Raw genomic sequence first — 27,333 nt, forward strand, 5'->3', positions numbered from 1 at the left:
TTAGACTGCTTTACTAGTGCAGCAGAAAAAGGATGGGAAAGGAGGAAGGATGCCTACCAGTGAATTGCTATCCCCACTGATGCAGAACCTCCTATGCAAGAAGTCAACTGGAGCACAAAACAGCAGCAGGTGCAAGTGCACATGCCACTAGCTTTTTTTTGGTAGAGGGTTTATAATCAGTAAATGGATTTCAATATAATTTTTTTAAATAATGTTTTAACTAGTGTCATTAAAACTCATGCTCATATCCCATGCAGATGGCACAAACTGTCACGCTCTGGTTTTCTCTTTGGTTTGGTTTCTAAAAATTACTGTTGAATGTTAAATCTGTGTCTAAATCTGCTAAAGGATAGCACTTCAAGCTTCAGAAAAGATGTGCCTCATGTTGACCTAGCAGTGCATGTTTTCATTGGGCCCCATAGAGTCCATTTTCCATCTCTGGAGACATGCTTAGGAATTTCAGCCTCATTAATCCAAAGCCTCTTGAAGGGAGATATTTCTCAGTGACGCTGTGTCACTGAGAAAGTGGAGGTCATTGTGGGCTCTTCAGAGTGTTTGGTGCTGGTTTCACCCAATGACTTCAGGATCCATATGCTCATTTACAAGTAAATAGCTTTCCATCTCTTTTTGCACTGCAATGGGCAGTATAAATGCTTCTTTATTGCTTCTACACCCTTATCAGTATTTAAAGTTATGGCGAGTGAAACACTGCTGCTGCCTCAAGCAAGGCTGTAAGGCACGTGTGGATTTGCTGGTGGAGTGGAGCAGGACCTGAGGGTGTTTGAGCTCGGATGATGGCACAACTTGTGCTCCTCATCCTGAAATGCCATTGCTCTGCCAAGTGAGGCAGGGCCTGCGGTGGCCCTCCTGCAGGTGTCAGCCAGGCAGAAGTGAGGTGTGCAGCTGGCCTTGGGCTGTCCAGTCTGCTGATGGAGAAGGGAGTGGTGTTTTCTCTCTCCTAGATGGGATGGCCCTGCCAGGGGCTCAGAATGCAGAGACAGTAATAATGTATTTTTGTCATAGAGGGTAGTAGCAGTGACTCAGGACTCCGGGGGCACCACTTAGCAGAGTTAAAAGATGCCATCTTCATTTAGTTGCTATATATCTGCATTTCTGAGTCTCCCTATTTGCTTTCTTCTTGCATAAACCCCTCTCCCTGCATTTGCACACCCTAGTTTTCCTCTACCTTGCAGTTTTTGTAGATTTTTACATCCATGCAAGTGGTGGCAAAGCTCAGCTCTTTTTCTGTGAGAGCATTTAGCATATATGCTGCATTTATTTGGCATAAGCATAGAAGGCCATAGTAGGGGCAAGGCAGTGGGGAATTGAGCCAGTTGTTTACATCTTCCTCCAAAGGACTGGTAGGTCAAATATCCTTCTCCTGTCCACAATTCTCTGCCATTAACAGCTGTTAGCGAGTGTTAGCACATCATATTTTTTCCCCTCGAGGCTGAGTACATTATCTCTACAAGACTCTAGCACCTTGCTGAGAACGCCACAGCTCTGTTTTCAAAGTGTTTTGTTAATGCTAGTGACCTTGGTGGTGTGACCACAACACCTGCTTTACCTGATAAGATCATTAATTTTTTTCTCTTCAGCCTTTGTGTTGAGCATAAGCAAATCTTCATTTGTACCTGGGAAACATTGCCCGAACAGCAGCTTACTGGAGCACTGACCTGTATCTCCCAGTATTTTTTAATGTGTTAAATAGACAATTAGAAGAAATCACTTCAATAAAGGCAGTGAACACAAGCCTCTTGTTAGCTGCAATCGAGCAAGACAGTGTTGGAATCAATCACATGGCCTTTCAGCTGTCACTCTGCCACAGCAACAGCTGTCTATCAGTCAAGGTGACAGCAGAGAGCTGATCTATTCTTTCTCTGAGCTGTAGAGATAAGCTGCATGTGCACAATGAATGTGTTCTCAAAATAAACATGTTGGGAAGAGCAGAGGGGTATTTTTAATGATAAATCTTCTCACTCTTCTAACAGTTCTCCTTCCTGATGGATTGAGAACTGGCTGAACAGCAAATCCCAGAGGGTCATACTCAGTGGCACAGGGTCTAGTTGGAGGCCTGTCACAAGTGGTGTCCCCCAAGGTTCAATATGGGGCCCAGTACTGTTTAATTTATTCATCAGTGACTTGGATGAATGTTTAGATGCCTCCTCAGTAGGTTCATGGATGACACGAAGCTGGGAGGATCTTTGGGCTGATCCCCCTGAGTGCTGTGCAGCCCTTCAGGAAGACCTGGGCAGGTTGGAGAGATGGGCAGGAAGGGACCATTTGAAATTCAACAAAGGCAAATGCAGGATCCTGCACGTGGGGAAGAATAACCCCAGGGAGCAGCACATGCTTGGGGCCAAACTGCTGGAAAGCAGCTCTGCAAAGAAGGACCTGGTGGACACCAAGTGTCCATGAGCCAGCAGTGCCCTTGTGGCCAAGAGGGCCAGTGGTGCATTAGGGAGAGCACTGACAGCAGGTTTGTCCTGGTTTAGGGCAAATTTGGGAGAAAACCTCCAAAAGGGGCCCCCACAGAAAGCAAACCTACATGGCCCCTCCCCGCAACTGGTTTGGGAAAAATTTCCTCGGAGAGAAGCGGAAAAAACTCCTGTTTATTTAACAGGCAAAGCACTCCCCAGCACAAAAACTTAGCAGCACCACATGACAAAACTCATTCACCCTCTGAAGAGATGACAAATTCAGAAAGTCTCTCAGTCTCTGCTGTGGGTGGTTGCTCTGTTATCAGTCCCTCTGGCACAGGGAAAGGCTGCTGCCCAGAGTAGGCCCGGGTAGGCCACAAGGTGAAAGCTCTCGGTGCTCCCCGGGTCTGATCCGGAGCGGGTGCAAACAGTTCCAAGACAGGGGAAAGAAAACCAGTCCAGGGAAGACTTCTGTGCCTCAGCTAGCTAAACTAACTAAAAAGCAAAGAAGGGCTGTGTTCTGCCCCATCCATACCCAGACAACACAGTCCAGCAGAATGTGGAGGAGTGAGTGCAGGCTGCTGACAAACTCCGTGCTTGCTCTTGTCCCCGCCTTCACTCTCAGAGCCAGTCTTGAAGGCACAGGGTGTAACATCCATCATAAACAGAACACACGACTGGGGACACAAACATCATAACGTCACCCTGGGACGAGGCTGAGGGAGGTGATCCTGCCCCTCTCCTCAGCCCTGGGGAGTGCTGCGTCCAGTTCTGGGCTCCTCAGTGCAAGAGAGACATGGAGCTCCTGGAGCAGGTCCAGCAGAGACTGTGAGGATGATTAAGGGATGGGAACACCTCTATTGCGAGGAAAGGCTGAGGGAGCTGGGCCTCTTCAACCCTAACACTCATGACCAGGTGAGTGTGTGAGTGACTAGGTCCTGGAACAGGTTGCCCAAGGAGGTTGTGGAGACTCCTTCCATGGAGATACTCAAGAACCATCTGGACACAATCCTGTGCCACATGCTCCAGGATGGCCCCACTTGAGCAGGGAGTTTGGATCAAATGACCCACTGTGATCCTTTCCAATCTTACCCATTCTGGAAGTCTGTCATTCCACCTCCTTTTTCAGTTTACCAGGTTGCTGTCATCCCCTGACTTTTTTCTTATAGTGGCTTTGTGTTCTTCAGCTTTTTACCTTACAAATTTGTTTTTCTGCATGCTGCTGCTTTGAATTTCTGTGATTCCATCCCACCTTCTGCTGCATTCTGCCTTTAGTCAAGGTGGGGTCTGTGAGAGGAGGACACACAGGTGGTGCTGCCTCCAGGGCTAATGTCGATGCCATGGCTGCAGCTGATGTCCATAAAGTGCTGATTGGAATTGTTTGGATAATGTTTAAATGGGTCTTAAACTCAGTGAGGAGTACAAGAACTGTAAGGGCTTGTGAAGGGATTAGCCTTTAGGCTTTTCCCCAGTTCTTTGTGTAGGCAGGCCTGTAAGGTTCTTGCATTTGCTTTTGCTCCTTTATTAATCAGGCATGAGTTTATTAAATTGTAAGGTGCCTTCAGCTTTCCCCTCCCCACTGTTTGCCCCAGTTTTGTTGTTCCTGCACTGCAGGGCTGATATTATTTTCATGTACAGGGCACTGCTGTGGCTCCTTTCTTTTTTCCCTCACCCCTGTGCTGGCTGGAGAGAAACAGATTTCCTTGGCAAAAATCTTGTGTTTAGGGTCTTGCTATGTGGCCCCATGCTTAATTATATCCTGGTGATGTGTCCTATGTGGCAGCTCTGTGCAGGGATTGTAACTGCTCCTGTTTTTCTGCCTTACTCTACAGTAACAGGCATTTGTATTTAGGAATCTGTGAGTCTCAGTAAGACATAGCAGTGCAAGCACTGTGTCATGAAAGCATAAGGATGACTCAGAAGACTGATCATGTCACTGGTCCAGACTAAGAACACATATGTCAGCAGGGACTTGGTTCAAGTCCTTCCAAAAAGACCAACAGAAACTCACAGTGGCATAAAAAGGGGACAGCTGATCTCAGTGTTTGCATGTACAAAAAAACCCCATAAATGTTTTCATTTAAACATTCTATTTAATTCTTTATTTTATCTTTTTGGTTGTACAACACTTGCATGTATCTTTTATTTTTGCCTGAGGTCTCCAAAGCCTGAAATAGAAAGCATGGATTTTTTCATCAGTCTGTGAGATGGAGCTGAGTAAGGATCTTTCCCATTTTACAGGTAACAAGGACAAGAGAGCAGGATCTCCTCAAAAGGCCAATTGCCTTCCATGTAGCTGTGCCAGTTATGCCCTTTGTCTCTCTCAGAAGCCCAAAGCAGGAGGTCAAAGTGTGAGGTACAAGACAGGTAGCTCAGTACACATACTATCCCTGTCCTTGCCTCTCTCTCTCTTTCACAGGCAGATTGCTTCAAATCTTCCATTTTTAACTGTTTTCTACTTCAACAAGGATAAATACGTTTTTGCCTGAATAATGCATGATATAGGATCCACAAGACTAAGTACCACATTATGGCAATATATGGGTATAAAATCAGCAGCCCCCAAGTTTCAAGCTACTGGGTTTGACTAGGTAGCTTCTTCAATTATTTCAAATTGCCTAAGGTGAAAGGAGCTTAGAAAAGATCTCTGATTTCCTACCAGAAGGATGGAGGAGCAGTGAAGAGAGCCATCACAATTTCTGCTGCTTTCTCTTTATTGAATATGCACTGCCAGGAAAAAAAAGAAAAAAAAAAAAGAAAAAAAAAAAGTAAAAAAAAAAAAAAGTTTGTTTTCAGGACTATTAACAGATAGTTCAAATAATTAAAAAGAATATCTCAGCAATTATAGTTACATAGCCTCTTGCATGCTAGCAATCCTACCTTTGAAGTCTATGGTTTTAGGAAAATGTAATAGAAGTTGCTGAAAATTAAGCAAATAACTTATCAACATTATAAAATGTTATTCTTTTGTAAGCTGTTACTTGTAGCTTTCCAGAATACTAGGTGTCGAAAATAAGGTTTTGTCAGGAAAAATTTCAGTGCTATCAGTTAGTAGAATGAAACATTCATTCTCTTTCTTGTTCTATATCAGAATAGATCTTTTATTTTTAACACAAAGAGTGCAGAACAGAAGCATCATATGCTGCATCTCTACACAGAGATTTGGGTTGTTTTCCAGAGTTGATAATTTTTGCCCAAACTTAAGTTGTTACTGAGGTCTGCTTTCAATTTTACTTTGCGAAGTCTCAGCAAAGGCCAACATTATCCAAACTGGTAGTTTCTAAGACATATTTTATTTTAAAATCCTACTTAGAGAGTAGTTTGAATCATTAAAATACAGGTGCCATAAGTCCTGTTCATCTAAGCCACAATTCATCCCTACTACACAAAATTTCCCCTGAGATTTCACACTTTCCAAGAACACTTTCAGTATATAAGTACCTTTCCAAATTTTTTCTAAAATCCAGATAATAATTTAGTTATATACCTTTATGTTATAGTTATATTATCGCTTTATACATAACCATATTGTCACTTTATACATAACCATATTGTAGATAAATAATATAATATAATATAATATAATATAATATAATATAATATAATATAATATAATATAATAGTTGATAGAATTAACCAGTGCATTCAGAAATGTCAAACAGAAAGAAATTAAGCTGCTTTTCCTCCAAAGTGATATGCAGATGCAGTAGACAGAGATGTGAGCCGTGGCCTCTGTGTCTCAGGCCAGCCTGAGTGGGTGCGAGGGCTGATCGCGCAGCAGGCCCCAGCAGAACTGCTCCCCCTTGCCTGTAGCTTTCATTAAACCAGCTGTTAAATGAGTGAAAGATAACTAAAGCAAGAGATAAAACAATGCTCTTTGGGAACACCATTGAACATATCCAATTATATGTTAATAGAGCTTGCAGGAACGTGGCCTGATCCTACCAGCTGCTGACAAACAGCAAGTGAACTTCAGGGACAGCTGAGGCTCTTGCTGGTACTTGGCAACAACCTGGGCATCAACTGCAGCTCCTGAGGGACCTTAATCAACTCTCTCCACATTAGCCTTTCCCACCAGTGTTTAACCCGTCTGAACTGCACACAAGTCTGCTTCCTGTGAGTGGAGGTTTCTAACAGGCTAGCCATAAAAGAAAAAAAGCACCAAAACAACAAACAACAAAAAAAAAGTAAAGAAGAAGGGCACAGGGAATTAGAGAAATTAATTGCACCATATCCAAGCTACATGTGCTGGGATAGAAACCCCTTTACTGAGGGTAACCATCCAGTAACCGTTCCTATAGCAATGATAAGTGATAACTAGACTCCTAGAACAACCCAAGGAGTCCTAGTTTATGTCTAAACAGCTCCTAAGAGTGCTGATGCTATGATGGATAGCTCCTTACTTGAAACCTTCTTTCCCAAAAAGCACAAGACTGTCAATATTTAGAAGCTTTACTCATACAAGTCAGCAAATATAATAGGCAAATATGCAGAGCAAAATACATTTTGATTGATTAGACACTTTGGAGGGAAAGCACCATGTTCTTTATTACAGATATTTATCTTGTAGTCTTTTCCACTCTGATGCTTGTTAGTGCATATGGAGAGTTTTTCTTGTATTTTTAAGTACTGGTAAGTGTGAGACACAGAAGAAAGGTTTTTCTGCGGATTTTCTCTTATTTTAATTTAAATTAAGTCAGATATAATGCTGGCCAAATCATGTCTTTTTAAGCTCAAACCTATGCATCTTTTGAGTACTTAGGGCATTATTGAGGATTGACATCAACTATGCCACAAGAAGAGCAACTAAGATTCCCATCTTTATATTTCAGGTGCCATTATAAAAGCAGATGTCATAGTAGCAGCAGCTTTTCTCCTTTATCTGCATAAGTGAAATTGGGAATATGCCAGCATTTTGCCACCCCAAATGGTCACCAATAGGTGGTGCTACTCTTTCCGAATTCAATGCAAGATTCTTCTTGTTTTGTCTCTCAGGCAAATTCTCCTGCCTCATTTCCTTACAGATCTTTCTCAAAGCCTTTCGTTGATTCCCAACAGAATGATCTCATATTTTCATATTCCTTCTTTGCTGCTCTGACCTTTAGTTGCTCTTGCACACCAGTCTCTGGTTTTTCCCCATGCTCCAGTCTTTTGCAGCCAGCTGTCAAGCAGGAACTTCTGGGAACGTGATTCCCACGCCCAGAGCTTTGGCTGCACTCCCAAAGAGCTTACCTTTGTCTTCATTCAAAGTTCTTTTATTATGATTGTATTTTTCCATTCTTTCTAAAAATGGGTCTGAACAGTGCTCCAAAACAAATTAATCATTTTCACTCAAAGTCATCTTTACTAGAACTTGTATAAAATTCTGCTTTTGAATGCAGAAGCAAAAACTTGAAGAAAGGAAAAGGTCATAAAAAAGCAAAATCTGTCAATTGGTATAGAGCAGATCTGGTGATACCAGTCTTTTATCTTAAGCAAGGGTATTCTTTTTGCTTGTTGATTCAGAATTCAAACTGATAGGTGTGTTCTGCTTCCAGTGACTGGTTCAGGGCAATATCCTGTAGCTCCAGCTTGCAGTTATCGTTGTGATGATTCTCCTGATGGAAGCCATGACATCAGATTTGCACTGATGGGGAGAGCAAGGTTCATCACTATCCAGCTGTTGGCATCACACTTTATGTTGTCCGGAGCCCCATGGAGGAGCCAGAAAGTGCCAGTGACAGCTGGACCAGTGGGACCACATGAGCCAAGCCTCCACATTGGAGACCAACATACCTCCTCTCATAGCTATGATATTCAGGGTGCATGTTTGCATTTGTAACAGCTTTGGTAAGACCTTTTTTCAGTGCTGCCTATAAAAAGCAATAGACTTAACTCTAAGCAAATGCTGAGTGGGGTACTTCTGCCAGCCTGGGTCTGGAGCCTCCCTGTAAGAGAAGGAAAGCTGCTGGTTCCAGCACCCCTGCAGTACAGTCTGTCCGTGTCCCTTGTCTCCCTCTTGACTCTTAGAGGGTATATCTAGGCCAGAACACTTTTCGTAAGAGACTGCATCCCCAGAGGCTTGATTCCTAATTGCCAGGAGAAAAAAAAAAAAAAAAAAAAAAAGAAGAAAACAAAAGTATTTCACATTATAGCATTTTAGAATCATAGAATGTTAAGGGATTACAATGGGCCTTAAAGATCTTCTAGTCCCAAGCCCGCTCTGCAAGGGGCAGGGATATCTCCTGCTAGACCAGGCCTTGTACACTGACAGGGTTGGGGCATTCACAACCTCCCTGGGCAACCTGTTCCAGTGTTTCACCACCCTCACAGTAAAGAATTTCTTCCTAGTATCTAACCTAAATTTCCCCTCTTTCAATTTGTGCTCATTACTCCCTGTCCTATCAGTATGGCTCCTGAGGAAAAGTCCCTCTCTGGCTTCCCTGCAGGTCCACTCAGGTACTGGAAGGTTGTTATGAGGTCTCCACACAGTCTTCTCCAAGATGAGCAACCCAAACCTTCACAGCCTATCATCATAGGAGAAGTGCTCCAGTCCTCTTACCAACTCCATGGTCCTCTGGAATTGCTCCAACATGCCCTTCTTATGCTGGGGGCACCAGAACTGTACACAGTACTTCAGGTGGGGTCTCACAAGGGCCGAATGGCAGAGGAGAATCACCTCCTTTGACCTGCTGCCACTCTCCTTTTGATGCAGCCCAGGATTCTTTTGGATTTCTGGCCTGCAAGTGCACATTGCTGGCTCACGTTAAGATTTGCTTCAACCATCACCCCCAAGTCTTTCATGCAATCCTCTGCTCTCTGACCGTTTTGAACGTCATCCGTAGCCCCTAGAGTATATATAAGGTAGCTGCCAATAGTCCTTCTGACCTTAAAGGTGTAGATACTCTGAGCCCTCTGACATGTCCAAAGGGCTGGAGTGCTTCACTTGGAGGTGCAGGGAACTATGGAAGGCTCCTGGCTGGGCCTCATCTGGGGAACCTGTGCCATGCACTTGGAGAGCAGTGGCATCCTTGAAAGATTGCTCTTTACCTCCCGAGTTATGAAGCCAAAGGTTGTCAAGCTATTTTTTCCTTCTGCTCTGCTTAATTTATGTTGAGGGGATTTTTTTTCTGTTTGTCACACCTGGAAGGATGAAGTACATCTCTCCTCCTTTCAGGGAGGAGGAGACTCTAAGCCTCAGGGTAAGACTCTTTCCCTGGGGCTTAGAGAATCTTTTGGGGAAATACTGAGAATAGATTTGTCATTTTCTCTTTGAATGATGATCAGAAAAGCATTGTGTGAGGGAGGAACATGGTGGTTACCATAATGTTTTAAAAATAGTGTCCAGAACTGCATTTCTTGAAGGTCTTGATCCCTTGTTATGCTTTAAGGAAATAGAGTGGCTCAAGGCTTTCATGGGGGCAGAGGCCGATAAACACCCCATTTCTGTGTCACCTTTGAATTAAGCATGCCTGATCTGGAATCCTTGGTTTTGGGCAGTTTTGGACATGGCACCTTTTGACCTTGGGACCCACCAGAGCTGAGCAACGATGAAGTTATTTACCAAGCAGCCACCTCAGTATTGAAAACCATATTCTGCAGTTGATGCCCAAATTCCCAAGCTATGCAGCCTGACTTCAGACAAGGCACAAGAAGGGATGCCTCTATCATCAGTCTCGCATCTCTAAGTCAGGTTTTCTTTATTTTCCCTCCAACCTACCCTGAGTTTTTGTTACTGATCCATCCTCCCGCCTGTGGCAAGGAAGTGTCTTGTGTCCTCCAAGGTCCATCTGATACATTACTGAAGTTTCAGTGCTCTGCACCTACACCCTGTACAGAGAGGTATAACCTTACTTTCCCAGCCTGTCTTTTTGAGTTTAACTGAAAAGTACAACTCCTAAACTGCAGCTTCTAACATGTGTGCATTGCTCTAGATAAGATCTTGCTGACCCTGTAGGAGATTCCACAATAAAAGGAATTGTTTTGTTGCATGAGTATGATTTATGAGTATTGAAAAATAAAAAGGATCCTGGCATGGGAAATAGAAATCTGATATGAGGAAAAGAGATACTGTTTGGGTACACACTGAGAAACATTGACATCCTTGCTACAGCTCTGGGGAAACCGGATTGGTTTAGCCACATGATCCAAAACATAATGAGCCTACACATTAATTTTAAAGATGTCAGTAAATCAGTAAGCATCTTGAAGGGTGAAACAAATGTCCTGAACATGTATATTCATCTATGTCTCAGGTAGGTTTCATACAAACCTATCTGTTTTACAGAAATTGGTGAAGCAAACATCTTTCACTTAGTATCAGCAGCAGATACAATGTATGACATATTCACTGAAGAAAACGAATGGTCTGTGAAGAGAAACTTTTCTGATCCTTGACTATAGATGTAATGGAAGAGTAAAACACAGAACTGAGCAGAAAGCCAGACCTACCCAAAATAAGTATGATCCCAAGACCAGAAAGGCAGTTTTGGAAATAGGCTGCCTAGAAAAGGCTTGTTAGAAGCACAGAGGCTATCTTTGTTTTCTTAATCCCTCCAGTGCCCAAAGGAACAGCACTCAGAAATTTTGTTAGAAACAACATAGCACTAATTTCCCCTAAACAGAATAACTTGCAAAGCCTCCACATTTTTGGCCATTTTTGCAGCTGCTTTGGGATCAGCTTTTGATACATTTTGTAATGCATCCTTTTTTACCCCAGTTTATTCCAGTTTTTCAGGCTTGTCTAGAACTGGCGCATATTGTCAATCCTTTGCCAGGTAAGAACAGATTTGAAGCTTTGCAGGCTGGTGTAGAGCACAAAACTTGTTCTGCAGGAATACATTTTGTAAATGTCTTTGTTTTACCTGCAGACTTTGTGAGTGTAGGTATAGATTCAAGAAAATAGTTTGTTGAACTATGAACACAACAGCACCTTGTGGCTCCTGCTGCACAGTCTCCACTGCTGTCCAAGCCTTGTTTTTCTCTTTATAAATCACTGGACTGGACTGACCACTATGTGCCTAGTTGCTTATTCAATGTTGGTAAAGATTGAAGAGAACAGAGGCTAAAATAGAGATGTGCAAATGATAACTTAGTACCATTAAATTTAGTGTATTTTCTGCTAATAGAGAAGACAATTTCTGTCTAAAATATTTTTGACTCAGTTGTACACTATGGCAACAAAAAGACATTTTTAGGTCTTTCTGCTGTTTCCAAGTTCAGATGCTTTTTTCCACTGTTTTATTTCTTTGCTTTGTCCTATACAGTTTCAGCATTTTCTCTTGTTTTTCCTGTTTCTCAGTGTTCCTAATGAAAATTCCAACAATAAAGTGTCAACAAAAGCTAAATTTACACTTCAGATGAGATTTTTAAATATATTTTCCATGAATTTCCAAAGCCCTACCCCCAAAATCCACAAATAAGAAATCACTAAAGCCAAGGGATCTCAGGAGAAGGTATAACAAGTGGAGTCTCCCAGCCTTCACTCACATGTTAGCTAAATGGAAATAGTACTTGAAAATAGTTGCACAGGTGTTTATTCTTTAAGCTTAATGCAAAAAAAAAAGTTACCTATTCTATTCATTTACTGTGGAATTACTAAATAACTGTGGTTTTGCTCCAGTCCATAAAAACTATTGCATAGGCTTAATGGTACTCATAAGGCTATATGAGAGACAGGAGGGCTGATGACACGTAACAATCAGAGTCTCAAAACATCACTGACAGACTGAAGAATCAATTACCTGCACTTGAAAAACAGTTATCTCTTCCCACCTATTCTCTCAAAGACAGAGGACAAGTGTCAGCTGGGTGTCACAGGCAGTGGCAGGGGTGCTGTGCACAGTGCCTTGAGGGGATTGTGCAGCAACACCAGGCACTGGGGGACAATGGAGACCTGGCCTGACCTGCTTCTCCCTCTGCCAGTGTAGCCAGTGTGACACGAGTGGGGAGAGTCCTTTCCCCATTTCCCTGGAGCACACCTGAAGTGTGTGGCACAGGGGGCTTTTCTCAAGGGCTGCAGTGGGCATCACACCCGGACACAGCAAGGCTTCCCCACCCCAAACAGAACCTGTGGCTGAGAAGTGCACACAAAGGCAGATGTGGTCAGCTACTTTTCCAATGGGCAGCCTCTGTCTTGCGCTTAATGGGTTTCAGTGAATCAATTCAGAGGTCCCAAGGAGTTAAACATAGATATAATTCCTTCTCTCATAACAGGCTGGGATCTGCGGACAGGGTTCAGCCACAATGCTAAAATCCCATTCAAGCAGAAATGTCACGTTATTTACTTGCTAAAACAATGCTCTTATTGCAAAGACATGTTAGGAGTGAAAATATGACAGCATCTATTTTAGGTTGTCATTGATCTTTAATTTGCTATGACCTGAAGGTTTTCCATGTAGTCAGTGCTTTTTGGCCAAAATATATGACTGCAGGGAAATGAGTAAATGAGTGCCAGAGATGTTATTTTTTTCCTATGAAAAGACTGAAATTGCTTTGTGTAAATGTGTGGAAAATGCTGATATTTTGTTTCTATAAATACTTTGCCTCCTGCGTGCTGTATTTCATTTGTGCTGTTTCCTAGGAGTATTTGGCTTCTTATCACTTTTACACAGTGTGCTGAATACAAATGAGCTACAGTTTACCCAGCAACCAAGCTGTGGAGCATTTGTGGCTGTTGTGCATTTCCTGAGCAAGAGTAACTACTGAATGAAGCAGATTACCCTGTAGCCTTGCAAAACACTGAGGATTATAAAACATGCATTTAGTGGATAAATACACAGGGGAAAATGCACAGACGATCTGTGTTTCTATATATAAGGATGTGCATATACATGAACATATCTGGGTGATGCAAAAAAAGGATGCTGAAATAATCCATCATTTTTAATGACAATTTAAATTTAGGGGAAGCAAAAAAGCTCAAAATTGCATCTCTTATTCTTGGTGATACCACCTACAACCAGGATCCTTGTTTATGGAGTCTATAAACAAGGCTCCATTACCACAGACTCCTGTGACCACAGGATGATCCACATTGAAAGGATCCTCAGGAGATCACTGGTCCAACCTCGGCTCAGAGCAGGGCCAGCTCTGAGGTTAGACCAGGTTTCTCAAGGCTTGATGCAGTTGCTTCTTGAAACCCCTGAGGATGGAGGCTGCACAGCCTCTCAGGGCAGCTGCACCACTGTCTGATTGTCCTTGTGGGAAAATCTTTCTCCACACATTCCATCTCTTGTTTTGTCATCTTAGGGACCTCTCCTCCTCCCCGGGACCTCTCAAAGGTAACAGAGGGTGACCTCCATTGGCAGCAGCCACTAGAGTAAGCAACCTTGGATGCAGCCCACCAGGTCCCACGGACACCTATGGTCAAAGTTCTCTTGAGATTCCTGACTGAGTCCTCATCCTCTGCTGGTCTCCTCCTGCTCCCACCCTCTGCACTTCTGATGCATTTTGGCAAAGGGGTGAACCAAGATGACAGGTTTGCTTTGCTGGGGAGGGGGCCTCCTAGTAGAACGAAGAGGAAAGATTCAAATTGTGTCAAGAACATTTTGGGTGAAAAATGTGAACTGTTTTCACAAGAATTTGCGAACCATCAGGAAGTTTTCCCCAAGATCAGCTGTGGGATAGAAAAATGCACTCGGAATTACACACCTGAATTTATCATCCAGGTCAAACTGATCATTTTGTCACTCACAAGCTTGAGCAAGGACTTTGTGTTGCCTTGAGGGGGGAATGGCAGTGTAAGCACTGAGGTCCTCAGCACTTCCCATAAGCGTGCCACATCTTTAATAGTTAAAATACACATATGAATATGCCAGATCTTGTTATATAGGAGTGTTTGTGGTGTCTCAAAGCAATTAAAATGAGCCTTGTTGAACAGATTGACAAATGTAATACAGATGCACTTGGCAATTTTTGCTTAAACTGTAGTCAGTGATGTAATTTGCCAAGGTGGGCAATGATGTTATGATTATTGTAAGTTAAAGTTCTGCATATCATGATTTTACATGATCTACTTATAGCTGGGGTTTTAAACCTGCATTCTTTGCTCTGGTACATGGCATAGGCTTTTCAGTGCACTGGATTAGGTTGTATGTTGTAGTAAAATAGAAATTTATTTTATAAATATAAAATATTCTAAACTATTCTAACATAATGTAACATCATTAAAACCAGAACATAATTAGTGAAAATGCTACTTCCTCCCTGTAGCACAGAGGTTACCACACATTATTTTCATGGGACTGGCATAAGAGAAAATGAAGGGAGGCACTCTCACATGGAAATAATTATAAACAGAAGAGAGGGCCACCTTCTATCCCAATGATCTCCATGCTGGCAAAACAAGTGGGAGAGCATCCAGCAAGGATCAACCCACCTTCAGGTAACTGCTTTACAAGGAAAGAGCTGACAAATCTCTACAAGTATTTCAGAGTATAAATACTGTGGTGGAAATGGACTAGGACATGGAAGAGAAAGGAATTGGCAGAGCTTGGCCAAGCCCCCAGGCCCTTTCACCAGCACTGCCCCTTCACACTTCCAGCAGCATTCAGCATGCCCAGGCTTCACAACAGACTAAAACCACATAGAAATTAGGAGGAAAAAGAGAAAAATTTAGCAAAGATGTCGCCAAATGCTATGCTGTCAATATACTCAGACTGTTCTGCATTTATTTGGGTGATCCTTGACTGTTCTGCCTGTCTTCATTTGCTGAAATGAGATTTGACTTTCTTGAAAGTCAAATGCAGAAAATATCATAACACTTTTTAGCATCACTAAAGCTGTGCCAGATTAAGCCTGACTGGTGTTTAAAACCCCATATATCTGTCATTTGATGGACATTATCTTAAGGTTCATCTGAAAAGTGCAGGAGCCAATATGGGGTCATTTTCAGGGAAACTGGGACTGCAGAGGGTTTGTCCTCTTCCAAAATGTAGTGACTGTCTATTCTGTAAGGGTGCTGTACCCAGCAATCCTGGTTTGAGTGGCAAGGTTGGAAGTAGTTCAGTGCACATGAAATCAATAAGTGGAATTGGGGTGAAATGGTCAAGGAACTGTAGTTGATCAAATGGCAATTGATAGAATTTATTACCTGACTGTACAATTTGTCCATAAACAGATACAAACAAGGCAAAGTCTAGCCTTTGTTTAATAGTCCTTTGCCATGATTCCCACAAAGCCTGCTTTCCTTCTTCCATGGCCTCCCTGTCTCTGTGGGTTATCTGAAATTATGGGGTATCTAAGGATTTATTTTCATGTGCCTATGTTTTTGAAGGGCTGCAGATTATCTGAGCTTTGTCCAAACATGGGAAAAAATAAGGTAATTCTATTTCACTGAATTCAAAGGACATAATTCACTCAGAAGTGGGCCACTTTTTCTGTAGCCAGTGCCATGGTCTTTCTGTCCATAAAAATATAAAGGATGCATTTTTCTTTCATTTACAAGTGTAAATTAGAAATATTTTCTTATTTAAAGTGGAAAGATGAAACACCTTGTTGATTTTATGGGAAGTGGTCAAATTTCATGTAACATTTCATATAGCAAAACAGTGAAATGCAGCTATCCCACAAATAACAAAATCTTTTTCTCATAGAATTGTCATTCTTTTTATGGCGTTTTTCTTTTGCCTCATGTCCTAAAGAAATTAGACTTCTCTTACTGCCTCTTTTTGCATTTGTGCCTGTTTGTCAGGACTCTTTGGCATCTTTGGACTCACTGAGTTTAAACCAGTTTGGAGAGAATGGTGGAGGACACAGACATCCTGAGCTGCCACCAGGGAGGAAGAGATGAGGGGCAGGCAAGGAGCATCCAGCTGCCCCTCCTTCTGCTCAGCCTTTGCAGTACCAGCACTTGGCAGCACCTGGGCTTGGCACACCCAGGGTACTGTGCCAGCCAGAGCTGCTGCCAATGTCTTGCCCACCTGGCAGGCACAGGGATGGGGCACAGTTGGCAGGAGGGCAGCCATTGCAGGAGGTCACTGGAAGTGGCAGAGTGAGGAAGAGCAGATCCCGAGTGGATGAGGATGTGGGGAGAGAAGGTGCATGGAAATGTGTACACAGCCTTAGTTCAGACTCCATGAATTTTGCTCTTCAAGAAACAATTTGTGACTCCCTTGGTCTCTCAGAGATTCACAACTGAAGGAAAAAGGAAGGCATGTGGGTTGTTATGTTTATTAAGTTTTTATTCCTTTTATTCCTATGGTGCTAACATATTATTAATACCTCATCTCAAAAACTCTTATTACAGAGTAGGGCTGTAGGTGAGGTTATGTGTGAAAATCTCTGGGGCATCTCAACTTGTTCTGCCTGTTCTTCTTCCCACAGCAATTCCTTTCCAGATCTGGGGGTTTGGAGCCACTGTGAATCTCGGCTTAGGGACCTTTTAGAAACATGGAAACAAGAGCAGCACATGTGAGCAAGTCTTCTTTTTCTGGTGTAATGTGAATAACCACCTTTACCATACAGGGCCTGCAGCATGCTACTGGTGTAAAATACTGGGGGTGGGGAGCACAGTGTCACTGCAGGGAACATGCCAGCTCTCCATAAGCAGAATTTGGCAACCTGTATTTTTTTTTATTTCTGAGAATATTTTTTAATGGTTTTCATAAAAGCCTATCCTGTAGTGCTACATTTCAACAAAGTAAATTTCTTCTTAGCTTCTCTAAAGGAAAACTGCAGTAACATACCAGGTGTGCAATCTGGACCAGAAATCTTCAAAAGTCAAGAGCAAAGGACATTTAATCCTGACCAAGCAGATGAAACATTTGGTCTGAGAGCTGGAGAAAATTCAAGGTAATAATAACGTGCTCTGCATGTTGCAGTACATCTCCTCTAGCAGTTGGAGTCCAAAAAGGTCACATCAACCATGAGTGAAGAAAGAAAGGAAAACACTCAGCAAGGTGAATATTGCTCAGAGCATTAATTTTTCCACACCTTCTCCACAGCAGGGTCACAAGCAATTAAGGGTCCTCATAGTGGGAACACTTCCACTGACATACTTTACTCTCATCCACAATATTTTTTTCAAATTTCTTTGGAGATGTGGTGTGTTGTGATCCAACAAAACTAACTTTTATTTTCAAACTACCCTAGAAATTAATTTTTTTCAGTCAAAATGTTGAAATGTTTTTCCCTTCCATGCTCTCAGTTTCTGTGGGGTGACATGATCAGCAGCCTTCTATCTATAACTGTCCACTTCTGTCAGGTTACAGAAAAAAATACAGTCAAAACCTCTATGTTAATACTTACTCAATAAAGCCAGGGTTTATGAAAAAGGGATTGAAAAGTGAAAATGAGAACATGTGAGAAATGCCTTCCTGATCTTGAAGAAACAAAGCTGGCAACTTTCACATAAAAATATTTATTTTAATATTTATGTGCTCCTAAATGCTCTTCTGATTTATTTTCTCTTTGCAATTCAAGATAAATATCCAAAATTTTTGAAAAGAAAAAGAGCTGCTGTGTTAGAGAAGTGACAGTGACAATGTCATACATCAAAGTGTCGAGATGTCTCAGTTATACTCATCTGGGAATCAGAGTATTTTCCACTTAGCATCCAGTTAGAAGACCCCATGCTCCATTGTACAGGTCTGCACTGGGGTACACTGAGTCCCAGGGGATCCCCCTGTTCCCCTGCACTCGATTACAGTGACTCTTTTAAAAGCATGGCACAGCCTTTACACCTCTTCTGTCTGTTCAGTTTTTATATCATGCCTGCTGACATGCTGTCTGAGTTCTTCTTTGCCCATCTGAAATGCCATTTTATCTATGGGTATTGAATAGCACAATATTTCATATGCAGCTGACTGCATTTATTTGTGGCATGACTTAAATGGATGCTCCTGCAAGTCTACATAAAAATCACCTGTGTCTGTGAGCTGGAATTTGAAGGAAAGCAACAAAATGCACATTTCAGTATTATTTCTCACTCTTTGATGTTCTACTTCAACATCAAATTCAATTTTCTATTTTCTTCTCAATAAAGAGAGATTTCATTTTTATACTACTGCATTTTTATACTACTGCATTTTTATACTTCTACATGGATAAAATAAGCATCACTTTTTAAACCAAGCAATTTTTTTATATTCTTTTAAGGAAATTTATATGTGCTTATCTATATACATATTTGTAGCTTTAACCTGCTCAAATACCTGTTTTCTGTCATGTGAATTTTCTAAAACAATCATTCATTTTTTAATTTCAGCAGGACAGGACCATCTGCTGTGTCCTGCTGGTGCTCCAAGCTCTCTCCTCAGCCTCTGATAAAGCCCACGCTCTTCACACTGGTGCCTTCCTTTGCAGTACCCCGACCCTGCTGCACCTGCTTCCCATTCCTCCTCAACCTCCTTTGACTCATGAGGAACCCCTCTGGATACTTTCAAGACCACCAGCAGGGGTGGTCTGTGCCTGGCAGCCCCCCACTGAGGGCAGCAGGGATGCTGTAGATGAGGCTGCACAGAACACCCCAGATGGGGACAGCAGGAGAAAATCCTTCTTCCTCTTCCATGGGGAGATAGAGAGGATTACCAAATAAATTGCATTTAAATCAGTTAAATCAGAAGAAACCCTGTCTGCAAAATTAATTGTGGGCAGTGCTAGCAGGTTAATAGTTTTATATTTTGAAGTGTCCTGGGATTTTTAGATGTCTGCAGGAAACAGCTTAGCATGAGTGAAAGATGAAGAACTGAATTGTGGAATTGGGGTCCTAGCTTTGTGTCTTTTAGAAAAGGTGCTTTACATACCAATATGGCATTTGTAGACATTTAAAACCCTGTAGCAATACTGAGCCCTGAAGCTGTGTTTCCTGACAGAAACTGAATGCCACTTGGAAAGGGTGAATGTATCAAAGGCTTCCCAAAGTGGCATCCCTGGATGGCCACAGCAGTCACACTTCATGGAGAAGTGTCTTGTCTGGTTCATGGGAAAATCAGTACAGCTTAGCATGAGTGAAAGATGAAGAACTGAATTGTGGAATTGGGGTCCTAGCTTTGTGTCTTTTAGAAAAGGTGCTTTACATACCAATATGGCATTTGTAGACATTTAAAACCTTGTAGCAATACTGAGCCCTGAAGCTGTGTTTCCTGACAGAAACTGAATGCCACTTGGAAAGGGTGAATGTATCAAAGGCTTCCCAAAATGGCATCCCTGGATGGCCACAGCAGTCACACTTCATGGAGAAGTGTCTTGTTTGGTTCATGGGAAAATCAGTACTTTGTTGCTGTTTTGGGAAGTTGTTGTTGTGTCCTTTTCATAGAATCATAGAATAACTCAAGTTGGAAGGAACCAATAAGGATCACCAACTCTATGTTTCTCATAGGATTACCTAAAACAAAACCATACAACTAAATGGCATCCAGATCCATGTTCCTTGAACTCTGTCAGGCTTGGAGGAATGACAAGTTCCTTGAGAAGAAGTGACTGATCAGCCTCTCACCCTTTTTCTAATGACCAACCTGAACTCCCTTGAGGCAGCTTCCTTCCATTTCCTTGTGTCCACTGATCACCAGAGAGAATTCAGCATCTGCCCCTTTGCTGACAGTGGGAGGAAGTCATTGGTCCCACTCAGGTCACTCCCCAGCCTTCTCTTCCGCAAGCCAACTCAGCAACCACAGCCACTCCTCATTACATCTTGCCCTCAAGAACTTCCACCATTCTGGCTGCCCTTGTCTGGACACGGCCTCATAGCTTTATATCCTTTCTTACATTGTGCTGCCCAGAACTGCCCCCAGCACTGGAGGTGAGGCTGTCCCAGCTCAGAGCAGAGCAGGACAATCCCCTCCCTTGCCTGACTGGCCATCTGTGCCTGATGCCCCCCAGGACATGCTCGGTCCTCCTGGCTGCCAGGGCACTGCTGACTCATACCCAAATTCCACTGACCTGGATCCTCAGATCTGTTCCCATAGGCTGTTCTCCAGGCTCTCATCCTCTGATTTGTATAAGCAGGACCACCTGTCCCAGGTAAAGAATCTGTCACTTGCTGTCATCAAATTTCGTATGCTTGGTGAGTGCCCAGCTCCCTAGTCTTACCCACATCTCTCTGCAGGGCCTCTTTACTTTGGAGGGAGACCACAGCTCATCCTAGTTCAGTATCATTATCAAACTTTCTTAATTTAAATTAATTTCCTGTGCTCAGATAATTTATAAAAAACCTTACAGAGCTCTGGCCCTACAATGGAGCCCTATGGAACCCCACAGGTGACTGGCTGACAGTCTGATGTAACCCCCTTTACTGTAACACTTCAAGCCTAACCTGTCAGTCAGCTGCTCACCCAGTCTGTTATGGACTTTTCTAGCTGCATGCAGGATATTTTGTCCAGAAGGACACTGTGAGAGACAGTAAAACACCTTTTGATTTCTGATAGAATTCTTATAATTTTTATTATTTTTTTCTGGCACTTTCAATGACATTAGGATAAAGAATGACAGGAAATCCAGCAGCTTTAACGGTTCACAACAATTTCTGTCTGCTTGCCAATGAAATAAACATCCTTAGATTATTGTGGCTGTGGAATTAAGATGCAGATGTGGTGCATAACAGCTCCTGCAAAGAGATGTATTACACAAATCATTAAAATCACTGAAAAGACTAAACGAGGCAAAGAAAACTGGGACTAACACTGACCTCGAACAATTTCTCTTCTTGTTTCTGCCTAATCAGATGATAAATTAATTAAACCGCTAGCTCAGGTGTTGCTCACGCTTTCTGAATTGTTGCCTGCTGCAGGGACTGTGTATGGGTGGAGGTGGAGACCTGGGTCTGCTCGGCACAAAGAAGAGGAGTCTCACTGCTGTCTTCAGCCGCCTAACAGGAGACTGTGCTGGAGCGTGTGGGCAGCGGGGAGGGCAGCAGGCACAAGCTGAAGCCCTGGAAATGGACACGGGAATTCTGTGCCTGGCCCAAGCAAACCAAGAAGAGAGGCTGGGACACAAAGGAGAGTGAAGGTTACAAGAGTTACAAAAAGTAACTATTTGATGTTACAAGAGTTATTATTTTATTGAGGTGCGCGACGTGTCTCATTCAAATTGGGGCACCACAAACGTGGTTTTACATGCAGTTTGGAAACCTTTCAAGCTTTCAGATACAACATGATTCAATTAATGCATACTTAACACAGTCATACTACTGGAAAGCAACTGGAATTGTGTGGTGTCATCATCCATTTGCTTCTTTCATGATCTAGACATTCCTCATGTTGGTCTTAGAACCATAGAATCATTATGGTTAGACAAGACTTCTAAGATCATCAAGTACAATAACTAACCCAGTACTGCCAGGTTCACCACTAAGCCATGTCCTTAAGTACCACACCTACACATTAGGCTGCCCAGAGCAGTTCTGGGTGCCCCATCCCTGGATGTGTCTAAGGTGAGGATGGGTAGGCCTCTGAGAAACCTAGTCTAGTGAAAACTGTCCGTGGTAGGGGTTTTGGCACTAGAAGATGTTTAGGATCTCTTCCAACCCACACCATTCCACGATTCCGTGATTTTTTTTAACACATCTAGGGATGGTGATTCCACCGCTCCCCCAGACAGCTCTTACAATGCCTGAAAACTCCTTCAGTGGAGAAACTTTGCCTAATACCAATCTAAATTGCCTCTGGTCCTCTTGTCCTATCACTTACTACCTGGGGGAAGAGACTACATCCATCCCACTACAATCTCCTTTCTGTTAATTGTAAAGAGCAATTAATCTCACCCCGAGCCTCTCTTTCTCCGAGCTAAACACCCCGAGCTCCCTCAGCCTTTCCTCGTAGCACTTGTGCTCCACACCCTTCTCTGGACACGCTCCAACACCTGAACGTTCCCCCCGGTTTCCTGGGGTAGCATCACTCCGGAGCTACCAGCGGGGGCCACCTCCCGCGGGGCTTTCTCCTTCCGTCCCGCGGGGAGGCGGAGGCCGAGGTGCCCCGGCCGCGCCTGGCCTCGCCCCGCCCGCCGGGACCCCCGTGCGCCGCAGCGGAGGCGGCGCCGCGCTGATGTCAGGGCGCGGGCGGCGGCGGGGCGCGGGCAGCGGCGGGGCCGGGATGGCGGGGCCGCCGCTGCGGCTGCTGCCCGCTCTCTGCGCCGCCGCCGCCCTGCTGGCGCTGCCGCCGCCCGCCGCCCCGCGCCGGCCGCCGCGCTGCGCGCCGCCCTGCAGCTGCTGGCGGGAGTCCGCGCTGTGCGTGGGGGCCGCGGGGCCGCCGCGCAGCCTGCCCGCCGGCCTGGGCTCCCTGTGAGTGCGGGCAGCGCGGCCGCGACGGGCGGGAGGGGGGCGAAGGGATGCGGGGCGGTCCCGCCTGACGGGCGGCATCTCTTTTTCCAGGAGCCTGGTCAACGGGACCTTCTCCGAAGTCAAGGACAGGATGTTTTCCCACCTGCCCTCCCTGCAGCTGCTGTAAGTATGGCACTGGGAAGGAGCACGGCCAAGTAGCACTTCACCCCTTCCTCCTAAATCGAGTCCCTTTAAGCATAGAGCTTCTCAGTTTCTCCTAAATAGAGTTTCCTTTCTTTTGTAGAAAGGGAGAAAACTGGAGAAGACAGCTTGCACAGTCCCTCAGTGTAGCTGCTGTTTCATAACATTTTGCTCAGGGGTGCATTTTCTGCTCACAAACCGCTTCATAAAATGTGTATTTAGTTACTAAAGGAGGGAAAAATGTTTTAGGATGCCCTAAGTTCCTCTTTCTTTTAACTTCAGCTTTAGTGAGTTTAAGGCTGAGTTTTTCCCCCAGAGTTATGTGGTGGTGGCTCTCACTCCTGCTCACTTTGTGCCCAGGAGTCTTGCACTGGCTTTGTGACACAGTGGGCACAACGGGGTGAGCGGAGGCTGCCAGAACAGCCTTCAGAGGGAAGAGTCCTCTGTGTGTGAAGTGCTGGTGTTGTCTGCAGCAGGGCTCCGTGCTTCAGCGTGCCGCTTGGAGGGTGTCCCCTCAGATGCCGTGTGACCCGGCGCCCCTCTGTCCCAGGAGACAGCGCTCTAGCTGCCAGCACTGAGCAGCCATCCCTCCTTCCCGACCCCAGGCAAGCTGCTTGGTCTGCCCGTGTTGCAGTTAGGTGTGTGCCTCCTGCTCCAGGAGCTTGAGCAAACTTGCTTAATTTAGCTGTCCTGGGAAGCAGCAGGGAAGGTACAGAGACTGCGGTACAACCCCCTGGGGAGCCTGGATACTCACTCCTCTGGCAGGCTGCAGCAAGGCTGAGCAGCAGCCTGCGTCCTGCCTAGCCCAGTGCAGCCTGTCCAGAACCTCCACACCTCCACCCCAAAAGGACTGACTGACCGCCCAGGCAAAGATACACTGCAAAGAAAATTCAGCAAAAAGATCCAAAGCCTGCCAGAAACCCAGACTGAGTGCTTGCCACATAACCAGATGTTAAAACTGGTCTTAGCAAGAGGTATTCTCTGAAGGTGTCTGGTAGCTGATGGTGAGGCTCCTCTCCTGGGAGGAGCAGCACTCCATGCAAAATGCTGGGGGGAGGTGGGCAAAGCAAGGGGTGGAAACCTTCACCTCCTTTAGTGTGAAACTGTTCCCAAAACCAAGTTTCTGTGAGAGCTGGGGGTCAGCACCGAGCCCCCAGCAGGGGACACAAGGACCTTGCCTACCAATGAATGGTGGCAAACACCACCTGTGCCAGCTGGGAAGGAAAGGGAGAAATCCACGGGTGAGGAGCTGTGGGTGGAAAATTAGAGCTGGGGGGAATCTAGCTTGGTTTGAATGGGGCCACTAGGAAGAGGGAGGAAGAGCAGATAAAGATTGTCCCTTTTCTTTAGCTGCAGCAGATTTTGTGGAGGTGGTGGGGCAGAGGTGGGTTGTTGAGCAAGGCAGAAGTTGCTCATGTCCCTTTATGTGGTAATTCAGATATGGAAGCAAGAGGTGATCACCACCACCACCAACTTGGGCACTCACAAATTCTGTTCTTTAGTGCAATTTGTAACTTGTTCCTTAAAACATGAGAAAATAATAATGATTATAAATAACAAATATAAAAAATAACAAAGAGCTGCATGCATAACTGAGCACATGGGCACCTCAGGACAATGTCTCCTGTGGCAGTAATCATGGTAAAATAGTAATGCAAGGATTTATTTTTGATGGTGGTCTTCATCTTTGGCAGATTTCTTTGGGATAATTTAAGGAGCATTTGTCTAGTATTAACATAATATCCAGGGATCACAGGGAAAGTTTGCATTTAATGTTCATTAGTCTTCTAAATTAATTTTAGTAAAATGCCTAAAACCATACAAAAGGAAGATTAATCAGTTGCTCTAATAAAGCAATTAGTGCAGACATATTCATTCATAGTGAAAATTCTGAGATTTTCAAAAAATTATTTCTTCTGAGTAGTGTTAATATTTCAGACCAAACTAGAAGTTTTGCTATTTTGTTGAAAGGCAATTGCCCTCTCTGCCTTTGAACATCAAAGTTTGGAGATTGTCTGCTGTTGTGCTTTAATACAGCAAGGAATGAACTCTGCTGGCAAAGCCTCCAGAACCTCCTTCTCCCTGGCTGTCTTGTGCTGGCTCAGGTGACAGCCTCTCTGGTGCAACTCTGACATCCTTTGTCCCTGAGGTTCACACAGGAGTAGGGCAAGGCAGCGTCTGGAGGAGGCAGCACTGCAGCTCCTCCTCACCGCCTGTGGACACAGCGCTTTGCTTTATAAAGACGGCAGGATTCTCTGTCTCGGTGGTTTGGACATGTCTGTGTTTCCAGCTGACAAACTGGCTGCTGTCCTCCAACACTGCAGGCTGTACCCTGTCTGGAGGTCAGGCTTGGAGCATCCCCTGGGATGAGTGAGCACTGGCCCAGTGAGACTACATAAATGAGAGCTGGTGCTTGGGAGCTCAGGACTGGTGCTCAGGTGGACTCTTACAAGTTGTCAGTGGGGCTGGAGGGGTGATGAGTGGATGGGGCCACACTCAGCAGACCTGCCATCTAGTGATGGCTTGTTCTGCTCAGTGGACCACAGAGTTGAGGACCAGGTTACATTTAGCCAAGGTCAATGGCACATTTTTCCTGGGGATTAGTGGACATTAACTACCATCATGTAATGCCTTTAATTTTTTTTCAATAGACCATTCCATAGTATTTTATGAGTGCTGCATTGGTGGGGTGATATGAGCTCAAGTCAGTAAGATTAGTTTGGTCATGGGCAATAAACACAACAGGCATAATCCAGTGTGTCAAGTTTTAATGTGCTTTCCTAATGCCTGCTCTCCATTTTCAGCTTGCTGAACTCCAACTCCTTCACTGTTATACGAGATGATGCCTTTGCTGGTCTCTTCCATCTAGAATACCTGTAAGTTTGGTATTTTATGTCCTTTATAAATAAAGATGTTTTGATAAATTGCCAAGACTCCTGCTGCAGAGTCTTGGTCTTTACTGTTATTCCCAAGAGCAGGGGAGCTGAAGGATTTATGTTCCACTCCTGTGCACATATCCTTTATGGTGGCTGATGATTTTTCAGATGTTACAGTGCATTTTTAAAAGATGCCTTGAATACAAGGTGTCTCTGCAATTACAGCACACCAGAAAGGCATTGCTTAGCAAGACCTTGCCTGGGCTTTCCAGAACAGTGCCACCCGTTAAGGGGATTTGAATTTCAGGCAAGGGGTGGAGCAGGCCTGTTCTGACCTATGGGCAGCCTGAGCAGGAATTGCAGAATATTGGTGTACTGCCGTGTACAGCCCTGATTATGCTTCTCTTCTCCCAGCTTTTGCCTCCTACTTTGCCTTTTTTCTGATACCCTATTTAATGTTCATAGAATTTACCTTTATCTAATTAATTATAAATACATAAATACATAAACATACCTGTCATGTAATATATATTATTGCAATTATTTATATTATTATTAAAAAATATTTAACTGTCCTTTTTGTTTATGTTATTCACTTAGTTGATTTTTCTGGTCTTTTTTTGTTTTGATTTTTAGTTCACCCTTTTTCTTTAAAAAGAATATTATCTCTGGTACAAGGCTGTCCTCCCTTCACACTCCAAAGGACAGCATTTCTCTGTGTTACTCAGTATGAGCTGGTGTGTTTGAAAATGTGAATGTGGCCTGAAAAAATCCTCATTCCACCCACCTTTCCAAGCTGAAATGTAGCTGTGGAAGACATTTGTCCTTTTCACAGAAAGAGCAATGCTCATAAAACTGACTCTTGCTAAAATCTTGAAGGTAAATAGATATTATGATGGGGCATATTCAGGGATAATAGTCTGGTACATGTGTAGTAGCCAACAATGGAATTTGCAGCTAATGGTAAATGGTATATGCTAAAATCCATGCTTCAGCTACGTCTGGGTTTTTCAGAGATAACGAGTTATCCAGGCATTCTCTTTTCTTTGTGTCTACAGGGGGAAATTATTTGCAGTAGTTTGTAAAAAGGAAAGAAACCATTTTGTGTTGTACCATTAGTGGCCTGCTTTCAAGTGCTGATGGGCTCGTCCCAGCAGCACAGCATACATTGTGGTAGTTGTTCTGGGCACTGCAGCCAGATCCCTGTCTGAATGAAACACCCTGCACCCCTCAGGTGGCCAAAGGGCAAATCTGTGTCCCTGACCACCAGCTGCAAGCCAGGGAGCAGGATAAACACTGGAAAAGTCTTACAGTTTCAAATTCTTTTAGCAGCTGAACAAGTGGTCTCAGTTAATGGTTTTGGTTGCCTTTTCTGCCAATTCCATAGAGCTTTTCCTCTTCCCAGCAAATCACCCCTCCACCTTTTGGGAACTGGCTGTGAGTGGCCTTTCTCTGTGATTTGTTTCTTTGGCCATGCAGCCAGTAAAACCAGTACAGCTTCCATAACTCATGTCTCTCAGTTACCAGGGACCAGACTTTGTAGAGAAGAAGGAAAGCTCACTGACAAACAGGAATGACAAGTGTCTGTGTGTACAAAGCCAATGTCTCTGGCCGAAGAGCAGCTGGGGAGCACCCACAGCTGATACCTATGTATAGATAATAT

At 43.9% G+C, this 27,333-nt stretch overlaps 1 protein-coding gene across 10 annotated transcripts in view; it reads left to right on the forward strand.

The window, feature by feature from the left end:
- The first annotated feature begins 2,354 nt into the window (after positions 1 to 2,354).
- Positions 2,355 to 27,333, forward strand: part of LGI2 (leucine rich repeat LGI family member 2) — a 39,605-nt gene continuing 14,626 nt past the window's right edge. Inside the window, exons 1-7 of one of the 10 annotated variants that reach the window (XM_064418488.1) lie at positions 2,355 to 2,479; positions 4,662 to 4,787; positions 16,725 to 16,811; positions 17,057 to 17,192; positions 21,127 to 21,363; positions 22,705 to 22,776; positions 25,599 to 25,670. In XM_064418488.1, coding sequence (XP_064274558.1) covers positions 22,745 to 22,776; positions 25,599 to 25,670 — 104 coding nt within the window. In that variant the 5' untranslated portion in view covers positions 2,355 to 2,479; positions 4,662 to 4,787; positions 16,725 to 16,811; ... (1 more) ...; positions 21,127 to 21,363; positions 22,705 to 22,744. Of the gene's footprint in view, positions 2,480 to 2,795; positions 3,336 to 4,661; positions 4,788 to 8,848; positions 10,242 to 16,724; positions 16,812 to 17,056; positions 17,193 to 21,126; positions 21,364 to 22,390; positions 22,615 to 22,704; positions 22,777 to 25,598; positions 25,671 to 27,333 lie in introns of those variants that run through there. The other 9 variants (XM_064418490.1, XM_064418487.1, XM_064418489.1 and 6 more) reach the window with 9 other exon arrangements.

Source organism: Passer domesticus, chromosome 4, assembly GCF_036417665.1.
Source record: "Passer domesticus isolate bPasDom1 chromosome 4, bPasDom1.hap1, whole genome shotgun sequence".
NCBI classification, from domain to species: Eukaryota; Metazoa; Chordata; class Aves; order Passeriformes; family Passeridae; genus Passer; species Passer domesticus.